The sequence below is a fragment of the Phyllobates terribilis genome, unplaced genomic scaffold (assembly GCF_046119375.1).
Source record: "Phyllobates terribilis strain yellow unplaced genomic scaffold, ASM4611937v1 Scaffold_3__8_contigs__length_932513732, whole genome shotgun sequence".
Lineage (NCBI taxonomy): Eukaryota > Metazoa > Chordata > Amphibia > Anura > Dendrobatidae > Phyllobates > Phyllobates terribilis.
In genome coordinates, this window is record NW_027362763.1 from 573,571,512 (window position 1) to 573,587,324 (window position 15,813).

The 15,813-nt window shown below is 42.8% G+C and overlaps 1 protein-coding gene across 1 annotated transcript in view; it reads left to right on the forward strand.

Moving 5' to 3' along the window:
• COG2 (component of oligomeric golgi complex 2) overlaps positions 1-15,813 on the forward strand; it is a 128,720-nt gene that overhangs the window by 57,574 nt on the left and 55,333 nt on the right. The window contains exons 11-12 of the mRNA XM_073671438.1: positions 12,010-12,071; positions 12,774-12,925. Of these exons, the coding sequence (XP_073527539.1) occupies positions 12,010-12,071; positions 12,774-12,925 (214 nt within the window). The remainder of the gene's footprint in view (positions 1-12,009; positions 12,072-12,773; positions 12,926-15,813) is intronic.

Sequence of the window (15,813 nt, forward strand, 5' to 3'; positions counted from 1 at the left end):
GTTTGAACTTAGTCAAGCTATTTCACGAAGTCTGATTAAGAAAATCTGACCTAGGCTTTTATTTTTGGAGCGATCTACAGCATGGAAGTGGAGCGAATCGCTCCCTCCAGCCGGGTTTTAAATGTGGCTCATGTCCACAGTTTTCATTTAAAACCTGCAGCAAAGGTTTGTGTGTGTCAGTGGTTAGTTTGCAAGCTGTAGAGCAGGAGGCTCTGTGCACTGCAAGCCTGTATGCAGACACAACACAGGCTTATGAAGGCAATGTACCTTGCGCACCTTGGAGTGTCTCTCACAGCAACAGGTTTACACGGACTGTTTGGATCACCCGGGTGCGATCCGGAGGTCATCTTTTGAGTTGAGTTTTTGCAAATAAAGACATTTAAGTTGAACTTTCCTTGGGTCACTGCCTCATTACAGCACAGTGTGAACACTGCCGCACTACAACAAACGCAGCCCCTCTGCAAAAATATATACACACACTCGCGCACATTACCCCTCTGCAAAATACATACACACACAAATACACACAGCGCCTCTGCAAAATATATACGTATGTATACAAACACACACTGCCCCTCTGAATAAAGCTGCCCCCATGCCAACACACTGTCTCTAGCAAAACTTGTCAATAGTGTGCACCCTTTCACATTAATACATTTAATACACTGCTCCCGCTGGAGCTTTTACCAGTGCCCACATTGTCTCTGCTCCTCTGCGGCCCTGGTGTACATGCCTACAGAGAGGGTTCTGAGTGCCCCCTGTGACACGCGTGCCATAGGTCCGCCACCACTGGCGATCTTTATGTAGAGCATCACTTTTATTTTTTCAGATCCTAGAATCATAGAATGGTAGAGTTGGAAGGGACCTCCTGGGTCATCTGGTCCAACCCCCTGCTCAAAGCAGGATTCACTAGATCATCTCAGACAGATGTCTGTCCAGCCTCTGTTTGAAGACGTCCATTGAAGGGGAACTCACCACCTCTCGTGGCAGCCTGTTCCACTCATTAATCACCCTAACTGTCAAAAAGTTTTTTCTAATATCTAATCTGTGTCTCCTCCCATTTAGTTTCATCCCATTGCTTCTAGTCTTTCCTTGTGCAAATGAGAATAAAGATGATCCTTCTACAATGTGACAGCCCTTGACATATTTGTAGACAGCTATTAAGTCTCCTCTCAGTCTTCTTTTTTGCAAGCTAAACATTCCCAAATCCTGCAACCGTTCCTCATAGGACATGGTTTGCAGACCAGTCACCATTCTGGTCTCTCTTCTCTGAACTTGCTCCAGTTTGTCTATGTCTTTTTTAAAATGTGGTGCCCAAAACTGTACACAGTATTCCAGATGAGGTCTGACCAAAGAGGAGTAAAGACCGATAATGACTTCACGTGATCTAGACTGTATGCTTCTGTTAATACATCCCAGAATTGTATTTGCCTTTTTTGCTGCTGCATCACACTGTTGACTCATGTTCAGTCTATGATCTATTAGTATACCTAAGTCTTTTTCACATGTACTGTTGCTTAGCTCTATTCCTCCCATTCTGTATATGCTTTTTTCATTTTTATTGCCCAGATGTAGTACTTTGCATTTTTCCCTGTTAAAAACCATTCTGTTGGTTGCTGCCCACTGCTCCAGTTTATTTAGGTCTTTTTGAATCCTCTCTCTCTCTTCTCTAGTATTAGCTATCCCTCCTAGCTTTGTGTCATCAGCAAATTTAATCAGTTTACCCTCAATTCCTTCATCTAAATCATTGATAAAGATGTTGAACAATACAGGTCCCAGGACGGAGCCCTGTGGTACCCCACTTGAGACATTCATCCAGCTGGATGTGAAGCCATTTACAACCACCCTTTGAGTCCGATCACTAAGCCAGTTATGAATCCACCTAACAGTTGCCTGGTCCATTGCATACTTGGTCATTTTTTCAATAAGGATGGTGTGAGCTACTTTGTCAAATGCTTTGCTGAAGTCAAGATATACTATATCTACAGCATTTCCCTGATCCACCCAGTCAGTGATTCTGTCATAGAAGGAAATTAAGTTAGTCTGACATGACTTGTTAGTTACAAACCCATGTTGACTCTGGTTAATCACTTCATTCTTATCCATGTACTTACATACATGTTGTTTAATAATTTGTTCAAAGATCTTTCCTGGTATAGAAGTCAGACTCACCGGCCTATAGTTCCCTGGGTCCACCTTCTTCCCCTTTTTGAAGATAGGAACAACATTTGCTCTTCTCCAGTCTTCTGGGACTTCTCCTGTTCTCCAAGAATTTTCAAAGATTATGGAGAGTGGTTCTAAAATTTCTTCTACGATCTCCTTCAGTACTCTGGGGTGTAATTCATCTGGACCTGGAGACTTGAACTCATTTATGTTAGCTAAATATTCCCTCACAATCTTTCTGTTTACAGATCACTTGGATTCCTCTATTCCTTTAAAAGGACAGTGAAGATCAGTTGATGTTACATTTTCTTTCTGAGAGAAAACAGATGCAAAATAGGAATTAAAAAGTTCGGCCTTCTCAACATCCTCTCTTACCATTTCTCCATTTTCATCCTGTAAAAATCCTATAGCATCTTTGACTTTTCTTTTACTTTTGACATACCCCCAAAATCCTTTTTTATTGCTTTTGACATCTCTTGCAAGCCTTAATTCATGGTCAGCTTTAGCTAACCTGATACGTGCCCTGCAGGATCTGCAGACTGCATTATAATCTTCTTTAGATATGCCTCCCTCTTTCCATTTAATAAACATTTCTTTCTTTCTTTTTAGCATGTGTTTAAGTTCTGTGTTCATCCATCCTGGTTTCCTTAAATGCTTCCCATTCTTCCTACTTTTCGGGATTGTTAACGATTGTGCTTTGAGAATCTCATTTTTAAAAATTTCCCATCCTTCCTGGACATTTTTGTCCTTAAGGACATCCAGCCATTGGATCCCTCCTATTCTCTTTCTGAGTCTCTTAAAATCTGCCTTTCTAAAATCTAACCTTGAAGTTTGAGTCTTCACATCCTCAGAGAGTTCTGTGCCATGAGTTGCCTTGTTGAATTTCCCGTGACCAGTGTGAGTGAGGGCGATAACACCAAATTTAACACACCTGCTCCCCATTCACCCCTAAGACCTTTTAACATTAATGAGTCACATAATACTCTGGAGGGAAAATGGCTAATTGGGCACAATTTGTCAATTTTCGCTTAGGGGTGTATTCCCTTTGTTTCCAGCAGTTTAAACATTAATGCCTGTGTTGAGTTAGTTAGAGGCCACACCAAATTTACACTGATATACGAGCTCTACACTGACTGCTTTACATTGTATCAGAGTGTCATATCTTCAGTGTTGTCCTATGAAAAGATATAATAAGATATTTGCAAAAATGTGAAGGGTGTACTCTCTTTTGTGAATTTACTATTTAGTCATTTACTTACTACAGTGTATTTTCTCATTTTGATTTTATCTTAGGTTCTGTCAGTTAAATGACCAGTCATGTACATATTTGCCACTAGTCACCAGAGGTTTGCTGTCTAGGGCAGCAGGTTGCAGGTGGCGCCGCCCGGGTCATAATTTTAAAAAAACTTTTTTTTTTTTTAAAACTTCCCTCCTCTAGACTAAGAAAACTGGCATTTTTCTGGAGGAGGTAGTGGGTGGTGCCGTATTCATTTGTATTTGCGTCTTTAAGATTCAAATTGTCTCTTCAGAGAGGAAGAGGACCAGAACTCTGGTGCCACCTACATACTCACGCTGCTGATGTCACGGCAGCGTCATGAGGTCACCTCATCACGCTGCTGACATCAATGCAGAGCGCCGCGGAGGGGGACAAGCTGGAGCCTGGAGCAGATAAGCGCTCACAGAGCCAAAGACATGGGGGGTGGCTCTGTATGGAGAATATAGGGAGGGGAGCTGACTCTGTATGGAGAATATGGGGGGTTGGCTGGCTCTGTATGGAGAATATGGGGGGGCTGGCTCTATATGGAGAATATGGGGGGGGCTGGTTCTGTATGGATAATATGGGGGGCTGGCTCGGTATGGAGAATGTGGGGGGCTGGATTGCATGGGTGGACTGCAGATTTGTAGTTTTAAACTGGACAACTCCTTTAATGCGCCTTAACTCCTTCACGACATATGACGTATTAATACGTCATATGTCGTGTCTCCACCTTTGGTGCAGGCTCCGGCACTGAGCTCGCATCTTTTCCGACTCATGACAGCTGATCTGATCAACTGTGGTGCCCATAACAGCTGCAGGTGGAATCACGATCCACCCGCAGCTGTTAACATGTTAAAAGCTGCTGTCAGTCTCTGAGAGTGGCATTTAGCATGATTGTGCCGGATGCGTGTCATAAGCCACGGCCATCGGTGCCCGTCTTATGATCATGGGGCGCCGATGGGTTGGCATGACAACCTGGGGTCTGCAGGAGACCCCTGTGGAGACCCCTGTGGTTGTCATTGCCGAACTGCTATGAGTGCCGCCCTGTGGCTGGCGTTCATAGCAGATGAGCACATGCACAAGCGATCAGATGATTGCAGCTTCTCATCTCCTAAGGAAACTATTGAAGCCAGTAAAAAAATGTTTTTAAAAATATTTAAAAAAAAATATTACATTTCAAATCACCCTATTTCATGACTATGAAAATTGTACATTCACACTGAAGGCATCAAAACTATGAATTAACACATGTGGAATTATATACTTAACAAAAAAGTGTGAAACAACTGAAAATATGTCTTATATTCTAGGTTCTTCAAAGTAGCCACCTTTTGCTTTGATGACTGCTTTGCACACTCTTGGCATTTTCTTGATGAGCTTCAAGAGGTAGTCACCAGAAATGGTTTTCACTTCACAGGTGTGCCCTGTCAGGTTTAATAAGTGGGATTTCTTGCCTTATAAATGGGGTTGGGACCATCAGTTGTGTTGTGCAGAAGTCTGGTGGATACACAGCTGATAGTCCTACTGAATAGACTGTTAGAATTTGTATTATGGCAAGAAAAAAGCAGCTAAGTAAAGAAAAGCGAGTGGCCATCATTACTTTAAGAAATGAAGGTCAGTCAGTGCGAAAAATTGGGCAAACTTTGAAAGTGTTCCCAAGTGCTGTTGCAAAAACCATCAAGCGCTACAAAGAAACTGGCTCACATGAGGACCGCCTCACGAAAGGAAGACCAAGAGTCACCTCTGCTTCTGAGGATAAGTTTATCTGAGTTACCAGCCTCAGAAATCACAGGTTAACAGCAGCTCAGATTAGAGACCAGGTCAATGCCACACAGAGTTTTAGCAGACACATCTCTTTAACAACTGTTAAGAGGAGACTTTGTGCAGCAGGCCTTCATGGTAAAATAACTGCTAGGAAACCACTGCTAAGGACAGGCAACAAGCAGAAGAGACTTGTTTGGGCTAAAGAACACAAGGAATGGACATTAGACCAGTGGAAATCTGAGCTTTGGTCTGATGAGTCCAAATGTGAGATCTTTGGTTCCAACCACCGTGTCTTTGTGCGACGCAGAAAAGGTGAACGGATGGACTCTACATGCCTGGTTCCCACCGTGAAGCATGGAGGAGGAGGTGTGATGGTGTGGGGGTGCTTTACTGGTGACACTTGGGGATTTATTCAAAATTGAAGGCATACTGAACCAGCATGGCTACCACAGCGTCTTGCAGAGGCATGCTATTCCATCCGGTTTGCATTTAGTTGGACCATCATTTATTTTTCAACAGGACAATGACCCCAAACACACCTCCAGGCTGTGTAAGGGCTATTTGACCAAGAAGGAGAGTGATGGGGTGCTACGCCAGATGACCTGGCCTCCACAGTCACCAGACCTGAGCCTAATCGAGATGGTTTGGGGTGAGCTGGACCACAGAGTGAAGGCAAAAGGGCCAACAAGTGCTAAGCATCTCTGGGAACTCCTTCAAGATTGTTGGAAGACCATTTCCGGTGACTACCACTTCAAGCTCATCAAGAGAATGCCAAGAGTGTGCAAAGCAGTCATCAAAGCAAAAGGTGGCTACTTTGAAGAACCTAGAATATAAAACCTATTTTCAGTTGTTTCACACTTTTTTGTTAAGTATATAATTCCACATGTGTTAATTCATAGTTTTGATGCCTTCAGTGTGAATGTACAATTTTCATAGTCATGAAAATGAAGAAAAATCTTTAAATGAGAAGGTGTGTCCAAACTTTTGGTCTGTACTGTATGTTATATAATTAACATAAAGTACAGAGCATCAGTTCGGCATCTGAAGGCAGGGAGGAGGCGTCTCAGCACCCGCTTTCTGAGCAGGCGATGCCAAGCCACCTTCTTGAAGGACCCCGTGGCCATCTTGGGACCGGGGTGGGGGGGTCACCATGGAGACCATCAGCACAACACAATCGCATCTCATTGTGTTGATGGGAGGACAGAGGGAGCCCACTTTCTCTGCGATGTCCCGCGGCGTCGCTGTCACTATTGACAGCAGCATAACGGGGATTAAACACCCACGATCGGTGCTAACATCGATGGTGGGCATTGTTGCGGGGTGTTAGCTCTCACATAGAGCTTCCGCAGAGCAGTATATATAGCGCATGTCGGGAATGGGTTAAAGATAGTGTTTTTCCAGTAGGAGCCCAATCTACTGCACTCCCAGAACATATGTAACAAATGTGCATCTCCAGTTCCACATCTTGGACTATCTGCCTTTGGACGTACCCCAATTCATATACTCTATGAATAAGGTATATCTCCGAGAGCTTCTGAGATTCACATGGGGACAATCTAGGAGAGAGTTCCAGCACCTCTTTCCACTATTCTTCCGTAATCGGCCCCACATCTGCTTCCCATTTTAATTTATCTGTTAGGGGATTGTCTGCCATGCGAGACTGTAAGGCTATGTGCCCACGTAGCAGATTTGATGCAGAGCGTTTTTGCCTCTCTCTGGCAGAAAAAAATTCATGCAGATTTACATGTGTTTTTTCTGCCAGAGAGAAGCGTTTTCGCATGCGTTTTTTCCAGCACTTTTCCAAGCGATTTTGAGCATCACTTGGAAAAGTGCTTGACAAGTTGATCACACAATATAAATCCATGCAACCGGCATGGATTTATAATGTGTGAACAACTTAGATGCTTTAAATGCAGCATCTATAGTAAAGAAAAAAAAAAAGAATTAAAACGTTAAAAATAAAAAACTGTATATTCACCTCTCCGGCGGCCCCCGGTCTGCTCTCCGGAGAGCAGACCGGGGGCCGCCGGAGAGGTGAATATACAGGTTTTGTTTATTTTTAACTTTTTTGTTTCTTTTTTTCACCGCGTGGTAGCCGGGATGAAGAGGAGTTGTAGTCTCCTCTACATCCCAGGTACCACACGCACCACGATTACTCTGCAGCGTAATCGCGGTAGAAATGGTCATGCTGCGTTTTGCAAAGCAATGCGAATTCGGCGTGCAAATTAGCGCATCATGTGCACAGCACATCCAAATTCACATTGCTTTGCATGGCAGACTGTTTTACAAGCGTTTTCGCGGCCGTAAAAACGCCACAAAAACGCTACGTGGGCACATGGCCTTCAGGTTGCTGATAGATTTTTGAAATTAAACTGGTTGTGTGTTTTGCTGCTTCTATCGAGTCTAGTAAATATTTTTTCTGTATATCTGGTGCCGCAGTGTTAAACGGAGTCAGATATGCATGCCTAAATTGTAGATATTGAAAGAAGAGGCCGTGAGGCAATCCAAACTCTTGTTGTAGTTTGTTAAAGCTTTTAAGAGTTCCATTTACTATTAACTGAAGTCTGAATTCCACTTGATTCCCAACCTCTGAAACCAGTCAATTTGTCAAACTCCACCAGTCGCTGATTTTGCCATAATGGGGTAAAATTAGAGTATTCCCTTATGCTCAACAGTCTCTTCACCCAGTCCCTCACCTTGAACATCAGTTCTAAGGTCGGTGTCTCTCTGTGTACTTCGTGCCCACCTCCAGTACGTATATGGGCGACACCCATTTTTTGTCTTGAAGGACTAGACTACCATTCTTGCACACACTGTTTCTCCACCCATGAAAAAGGTGCACTGCGAAGCTATAAAATATATCCATGGATCTGGAATTGCCAAATCTCCCTCAGTTTTGTCCCTTTTGAAGTAACATCAGTTTTATCCTTGCATTTCGCTTGCACCATATCAGTTCTCTGAACAATGATTGCACCTTTCGGAATATGGGAGAAGGGATCCAACATGGGGAATTGTGAAGCAAATACAAAAATTGTGGCATCAAAATTATTTTATTGAGATTCCCCTTACCTATTACAGACAGAGGCAATTTATAGCACGCATTAATTTTGGATATAAATGTTTCTAGTAAGGGGTTCATGTTTGACACTATATAGCTGTTAATATTTGAACCGATTACCACAGCGAGATATTTAAACTGTTCCACCACTTGTATCCAAGCTAGTGTAATTGTTTCCATGTGTGGGAGAGGGTGCAGTGGTAATATAGATGACTTATCCCAATAGATTTTGAGGCCTGATCTTGATCAAACTCCTTTATATCTGTCATTATTGGGCCAAAAGTTGACTCTATATCGCCCACATACAGTAGCACGTCATCTGCATACAGACTCACCTTTTCTATTGTTATTAGACTTAAAATCATTGAAGTCCTTTGAATCTCTTAGTTTACATACCAGCGGCTCAATTGCTAATGCAAGTAGGAGAGGTGAGAGCGGGCACCCCTGTCGTGTACCCCTGCCCGACTCAAATGGCCTTGACAATCGATCATTTACTCTCAATCTAGCGGACGGTGACCCATAGAGAATTTTGGCCCAATTTAAAAACTTATGACCAAATCCCATTTTGCTTAATACTTTACATAAATAATTCCACTCAACGCTGTTGAAAGCTTTTGCAGTGTTAAGTGGTATTATTGCTCTATCTCCAGCCTCCTTATTACTCATTTGTATATCTATAATATAACGGGGGATGCGTGTCTGTCTGAAGCTTTTATAGACTGCGCATGCGTGACGTGCAGTCTGGCTCCAGACAGAAGCAGGCATCCAGCTGTTACAGGTAAGAGGAGTGTATGGCGCCGGAGATCGCGGTATGCGTAGGCACTGAACGCATACTGCGATCTCCGGTGCCATACTTGCCTGTCCGGGAGGAGCGTTGCCACAGCGCCGCTCTTCGCCGGAGATCGGGGCAGGAGTGAGGCGTCGGATCGGCGCATGCGCATAGCACTATCCAGCACCATTTTACTGAAGACACATTTGAAGTGTCTTCAGCAAAATGGCGCCAGACGCGTGGTGCTTCGGCGCCGCACTCCTCCCCCGGCCTCCGGCAGAACAGGACGCAGCAGCGCTGGAGCACAGGGAAGAAAGGGGAGTATAACTGTTTATTTTTTTGTGTGTTTACAGTGTGAAAGGGATGAGGGGGCCACACACACCAGGATTGTGGGGTGAGGGGACCATGCATACCAGGATTGTGGGGTGAGGGGACCGTGCATACCAGGATTGTGGGGTGAGGGGACCGTGCATACCAGGATTGTGGGGTGAGGGGACCATGCATACCAGGATTGTGGGGTGAGGGGACCATGCATACCAGGATTGTGGGGTGAGGGGACCATGCATACCAGGATTGTGGGGTGAGGGGACCATGCATACCAGGATTGTGGGGTGAGGGGACCATGCATACCAGGATTGTGGGGTGAGGGGACCATGCATACCAGGATTGTGGGGTGAGGGGACCATGCATACCAGGATTGTGGGGTGAGGGGACCATGCATACCAGGATTGTGGGGTGAGGGGACCATGCATACCAGGATTGTGGGGTGAGGGGACCATGCATACCAGGATCCTGGCATGCGGGGCACCATGCATGCCAGGATGAGGGGTGCCATGCATACCAGGATAAAGGGTGAGGGGTCATAATCAGAGTAAAAATTTTAGATGCTAAAATAGTGCCTTACATTTGACCATAATCTGCTCCTAGACACCCCTTAGCATTGAAATTGTAACACAAAAAAGGGAAAAGTTATGGAAAACACAGACTCGATAGACATGGTAATGATATGCAGTTGATGGAAAAAAATAGAAACATAACTTTCAAAAGATCACAATTTATTAATGGTTGTATGGGGAACAATCTTAGAAATAATCAAGATCCACTGCTAGCAGCTCCCTGTGTAATTGGCTACCAGTGAAGTCTGAGATGTGCTCCATGGGAGTCAACCATTAATAACCTTATTGATTGCATGCAAAGGCATTTAAAGTACATCTATTTCTGAAAATGATTCCCAGACTCTATACTTAAAGGGGTTGTCCAGTACTATTGATAATGCCCTAATGTATTTTTATGGTGAAAAGAAGTGTCTTTGAAATTACCTTGTGCTGCTGTTTCTGCCTGTGATTGATGCTATCGCTGGCCGCTCACAGGCATCATGTGACCCCCGGCTGATGTCACGTCAAGTTGCACGATGCTGGATTGTGGGCGCATCCACCGCGCGCTTTTCCGATGAATGAGGAGAGAGGGAAATAGCTGAGTGTGACGCGCGGGGTTACCCTGCCCATAGCCCAGTATCCACTTTGGAAGGCCGCAGAAGTGAGTCACCCCCGGCTGCATCCGGAACTTGACGTGACACCAGCGGATGTCAGAGCCGGCTGCAGCCGGGGGTCACATGATGCCTCTCAGCGGCCAGCATATAGCAGGTATATAGAGATGCTTATAAGATTATTATAGTCACATATGAAAAACACTCCTATACTTTTACTAGCCAAAGCTGTAATAGCTAAAGTGCCTAGTGCTAGATAAGGTGCTCTTTGCTAAGCATCAGAAAACATCTGTTGAGTGATGACCCACGGCGATAAGCACCGGACACTAACTGTCCCGTACGAACCCTGAACTTTTAAGTTCAGGTTCGCTCATCTCTACTGCAGAGGTGTTTGTAAGGAGATAAAGCTCAGCTGTGCTGTATTGGTTATGATCACACAAAGGACATATTGATATTCATGCTATAGCTACTCCATTTTTGCAGCTTGCTCCTAAAATCATGTTATTATTACTATATACATTCTTTCATTCTTTTATCCTGCTTCACATGCAATTTTCTCACAAGAACTTTTTCTCTCAAGAACATTCTATGAGACACCCTGCTCCTGTTATCTAGCTAGTCTGAGCCGGGATGTGTAACCTTGTAACTTTCCATCATGCACCGAACTAACGATGATATGACCATATGTGTGTTTCCGTAATAATTGTACTAACATTGGTTCAAGCTTGTAGTATGGGTGTAGGTGATTGGCTATTGATATACTCAAAACAATATATAATGCTAAGTAGAAATAAACGGGGTTAGAGATTCTCGAATCCTCCCATACAGAGCTTTGTCTCTGTCTGGTTCCCTGATTGCAAGCAACCTTGTAACATAATAATTTGACACTCACTTGGTCAACAGTGAAGGGTCATTGCTGCCCTCAATCAACTGTGTCTGCTGAAGTCACAGCTCAATGTAAGTCTATGAGAGCAAGAACGAGGCCCTCATAGACTTACATTAAGAAGCTTGTAACAGTTACCTCCGACTTCTGGCTAGTCAGAAGTTTTGGACACAAGATGGTGGCACAGGACCAGAGCGGAGCTGGTAGCAGCTGAAGACAGCAGGTGGTGAGAATAAAACTAGGGTCAGGGAACTTAGACTAGTGATACCACTCCAGCGCTAAAATAAAAAAATGAAGTGGTGCTTTAAATAAGGTTTTTGTGTCACATACACGTTTTTTAACATTCTTTTTTTTGTTTGTTTTAATGATCTGTATTAAACTAAATTAGAAATCTTGCAATTTTCACACTGGCCACTGGGGCTATTTTAGACTGAAAGTTAATGCCCTTTACGGAAGGTTTTTCAGATGACTTATCTGATGCAGGATTAGGATGATGGGTAACCCTTCTATACACAGTTGACATTTATGTTTTACATTTATAAATATATTTTTAAAAGATAATAAGTCATAAATAAAATAATGCATTTGGTAAATCTTTAAGAGGCAATTTTGTTTTTTTTCCTTTTAGGTTTAAAGAAATAGCAGGAAGCCTAGAATCTGCAATACTATCTCATCGAGAGGAGGCTTCAGGTATATAACCTCACATCACTTTTCAAGAATACTTATACTCACTGACTGTTAATCTAAAAGCAACCATACAACAAAGAGTAGAATTAGGTCTACATATTATAATCTTGCTGAATAAATGATTAGGTTTCAAAGTTGGTGAATATTTGATGGTGTTAAGAAGTTTATCTACAGTAGTAGCTGGTTTCTCGCTGGCTATGTGCTGCTACATATGTGAGCTTCTAAAAAACCATGATGGTTTTCACAATAATCCTTTCTTGCACAATAATCCTTTCTTGCACATAGCCATATGTAATTGGGTACTAGCCTTCTTGGGAACAGTCGTTCACTGATATTCATCTTGGGTAAACAGCTATCCACCCGATGAAAGAAGAAAATGCTTGTTCATCGGGTGATTGGACCGTTCGGGCGATCCTTAAAACCATAGTTATCGGCAGCATAATTTTTCTGTGCTCATAAGATTCTGGTCAGTCTGTCTAAACACACTATTAAACATCCGCCGTTTCTCTTGTATATAGCTAATCGTCTGCCATTTAACAACCACAAACAGCATACTCCTTTAGGTGGTAGGGTTGATCTCAAGGCGCTTGACTTTGTTGAACAAAAGGTACAGTGCACCTAGAATTTACCATTGATTTATTATTCTTACATTTCATAAAATAGGTCGTTATAGATATTTAATATGTTGGGTGTTGTCTTTTTCAGCTGAAAGCGCATATTATCTCAGAGTTACTAATGTCTTGTGGACGTGTCTAACTGTCTGTTGGTCTGATGAAATCTACCTACCGACACTTGCCCACCGTTTCTGGAAGCTAACCTTGCAACTGCTGTCACGTTATTGTGTATTTATTAAAGAGGTAAGAAATTAAAATTGTGCTCCTCTATTTTTTTTTCTTTCTATTTCTACTGTTGGTAGAACCATTGGCTGTTTGCAGAATCTTAATATGGTCATCCTTTAGATCAGTGGTCTTAAACCCTCAGGGCACCAGAACTCCCAAGACCATGGGCCTAATGATAACCAGACCCATCGAAGATGGGGGCCCACAGACGTCGGGCCAGGATAAGGGACATTATTATAGGATGGTTTACATTATTTCAGGATGTAGGCTATTACTGAGCATTAAGAAGGGTGTAACAGGCAGTGTGCTAGTGTAAAACTGACCAATCTAATATCCTACAGTACAGAAGTATTGCAGGATATTAGATCCGCCATCAGTCAAGTAAAATTTAACCCCTTTCTGATCTGGGTCTTACTAGTACGCCCCGGGTCATCACCCCCTGTTCAACGCGGGCTCCGACACTGAGCCCGCACTGAACCGGGCACATGTCAGCTGATTTATATAGCTGACATGTGCCCACAACAGCCGCAGGTGGAATCGCGATCCACCCGCGGCTGTTAACCAGTTAAATGCCGCTGTCAATCTCTGACAGCGACATTTAACATCGCCGCGCCAGAACCGTGGCATTAGCCCCGCCCATCGGCGACCCCGTCACATGATCGCGGGTCACCGATGGGTTGGCATGACAACCCAGGGTCTGCAGCAGACTCCTGTGGTTGTCATGTCCTGATTGCTATGAGCGCCACCTAGTGGTCAGCGCTCATGGCAAGTGAGCATTTCTGCTGCATACAGGCGATCTGATCATCGCCTGTGTGTATCAGAAACGATCAGGCAAGTGCTGCTTCTAGTCTCCCATGGAGACTATTGAAGCATGCAAAAAGTGTAAAAAAAAAAAAATGTTTTTAATAATATTAAAAAAATATATATCTATAAATCACCCCCCTTTCGCCCCATTCAAAATAAAATAATTAAAAAAAAACACATACACGTATTCGGTATCGCCGCGTTCAGAATCGCCCGATCTATCAATATAGAAAAGAATTAATCCGATCTTTAAATGGCGTAACCAGAAGAAAATTCTTAACGCCAGAATTACATTTTTTTGGTCGTCGCAACAGTGCAATAAAATGCAATAACAGGCGATCGAAACATCGGATCTACCCCAAAATGGTATCAATAAAAGAGTCCGCTTGACGCGCAAAAAATAAACCATTGCCCAACCCCAGATCCCAAAAAATGGAGACGCTACTGGTCTCGGAAAATGCCGCCATTTTTTTTTTTTTTTTTTTTTTTTAAGCAAACTTTGTATCTTTTTTTCACCACTTAAATAAAAAAAAACCTATACATGTTTGGTGTCTACAAACTCGTAATGGCCTGGAGAATAATAACGGCAGTTAAGCATTCAGTGAGCGTGGTAAAAAAAAACAAACTGTGGAATTGCATTTTTTTTTGCAATTTCACTGCACTTGGAATTTTTTTCCCTTTTTCCAGTACACGATATGGTAAAACTAGTGATGGCATTCAAAAGTACAACTTGTCCCGCAAAAAATAAGCCATGGCCAATGGCCACATTGACTGAAAAATAAAAAAGTTATGGCTCCGGGAAAAAGGGGAGCAAAAAATGAAAACGGAAAAACGGAAAATTGCAAAGTCATTAAGGGGTTAAAGTCTCATATAGCGACTAAGTAAAGAAGTTGAGGGAAAGAAATTGTAAAAATTAAAGTGCATGAAAAAATAGTGAAAAAAAATGTTGCCACTAAAAATTCTTTAATGTTAAATTTAAAGAAAAAAATTTACATTTAGTACCTCCTCGTCTGAAATGACCCAAGCTATAAAAATATATTGTAAGCCATACAATAAACACTGTAAAAAACTAAATAAAAAAATGACAAAAATGTAGTTTTTTCATTCTTTTGACACACCTAAAAACGTCATCTTTTCCTGCAAGGAATGTGGCCCATTGACTGCAGCCTATATACCCAACCGTGTTTGAGACCCTTGCTTTACATTTTCCAATCCTTTCATAAGCATCACAGGATTAACAATTTGCTGTCTCCTCTTTACAGGTCCAGATGACTATTTAATATGTATTGCTTATACACCCTCAAAATGATTTGGGGCTGAGACACCCAAAATTGTACATGCAACAAACTAATAAAATTGAGAAAAGCCGAACCACACAATCTGATCAGAAAATGTTTGTACTTTATTAGTTTAAAATATGACAGATTCCTACAGCATTACAGATCTAGTATTATAGAGCAGACCTGGGCCATCTGCGTGCCACATTCAGCCCTTGGAGTGTTTCAGTCCAGCCCGGACCTAGACAGTCGAAGGGCTGATACAGTGGCCCATGGGGGCTCATACTGGATATTGGAGGCTATGTGGGGCTCATACTTTATATTGGAGGCTATTTGAGGGTACATACTGAATGTAGGAGGCTATGTGAGGGCTCATACTGTACAGAGGAGTCTGTGTGGGTGTTCATATTATATATACAGTCATGGCTGAAAGTGTTGGCTCCCTTGAAATTGTTCCAGAAAATGTTCTTACAACTCTCAACTGGAATTTTGGACCACTCTTATTTTGAAAACTGCTCCAGGTCTCTCATATTTGAAGGGTGCCTTCTCCCAACAGCAATTTTAAGATATCTCTACAGGTGTTCAATGTGATTTAGATCCAGATTCATTTCTGACCGCTTTGTTTCCACCCATTCCTGGGTGCTTCTTGAAATGTGTTTTGGGTCATTGTCCTGCTGGAAGACCTATGACCTAGGACGCAAGCCCAGCTTTTTGACGCTGACCACTACATTTTGGCAAACTGCAGTCTAGCTTTATGTCTTTGAGTCAACAGTGAGGTCTTCCTGGGTCTCCTGGCATAGCATTTAATTTCATTCAAATTTCAAT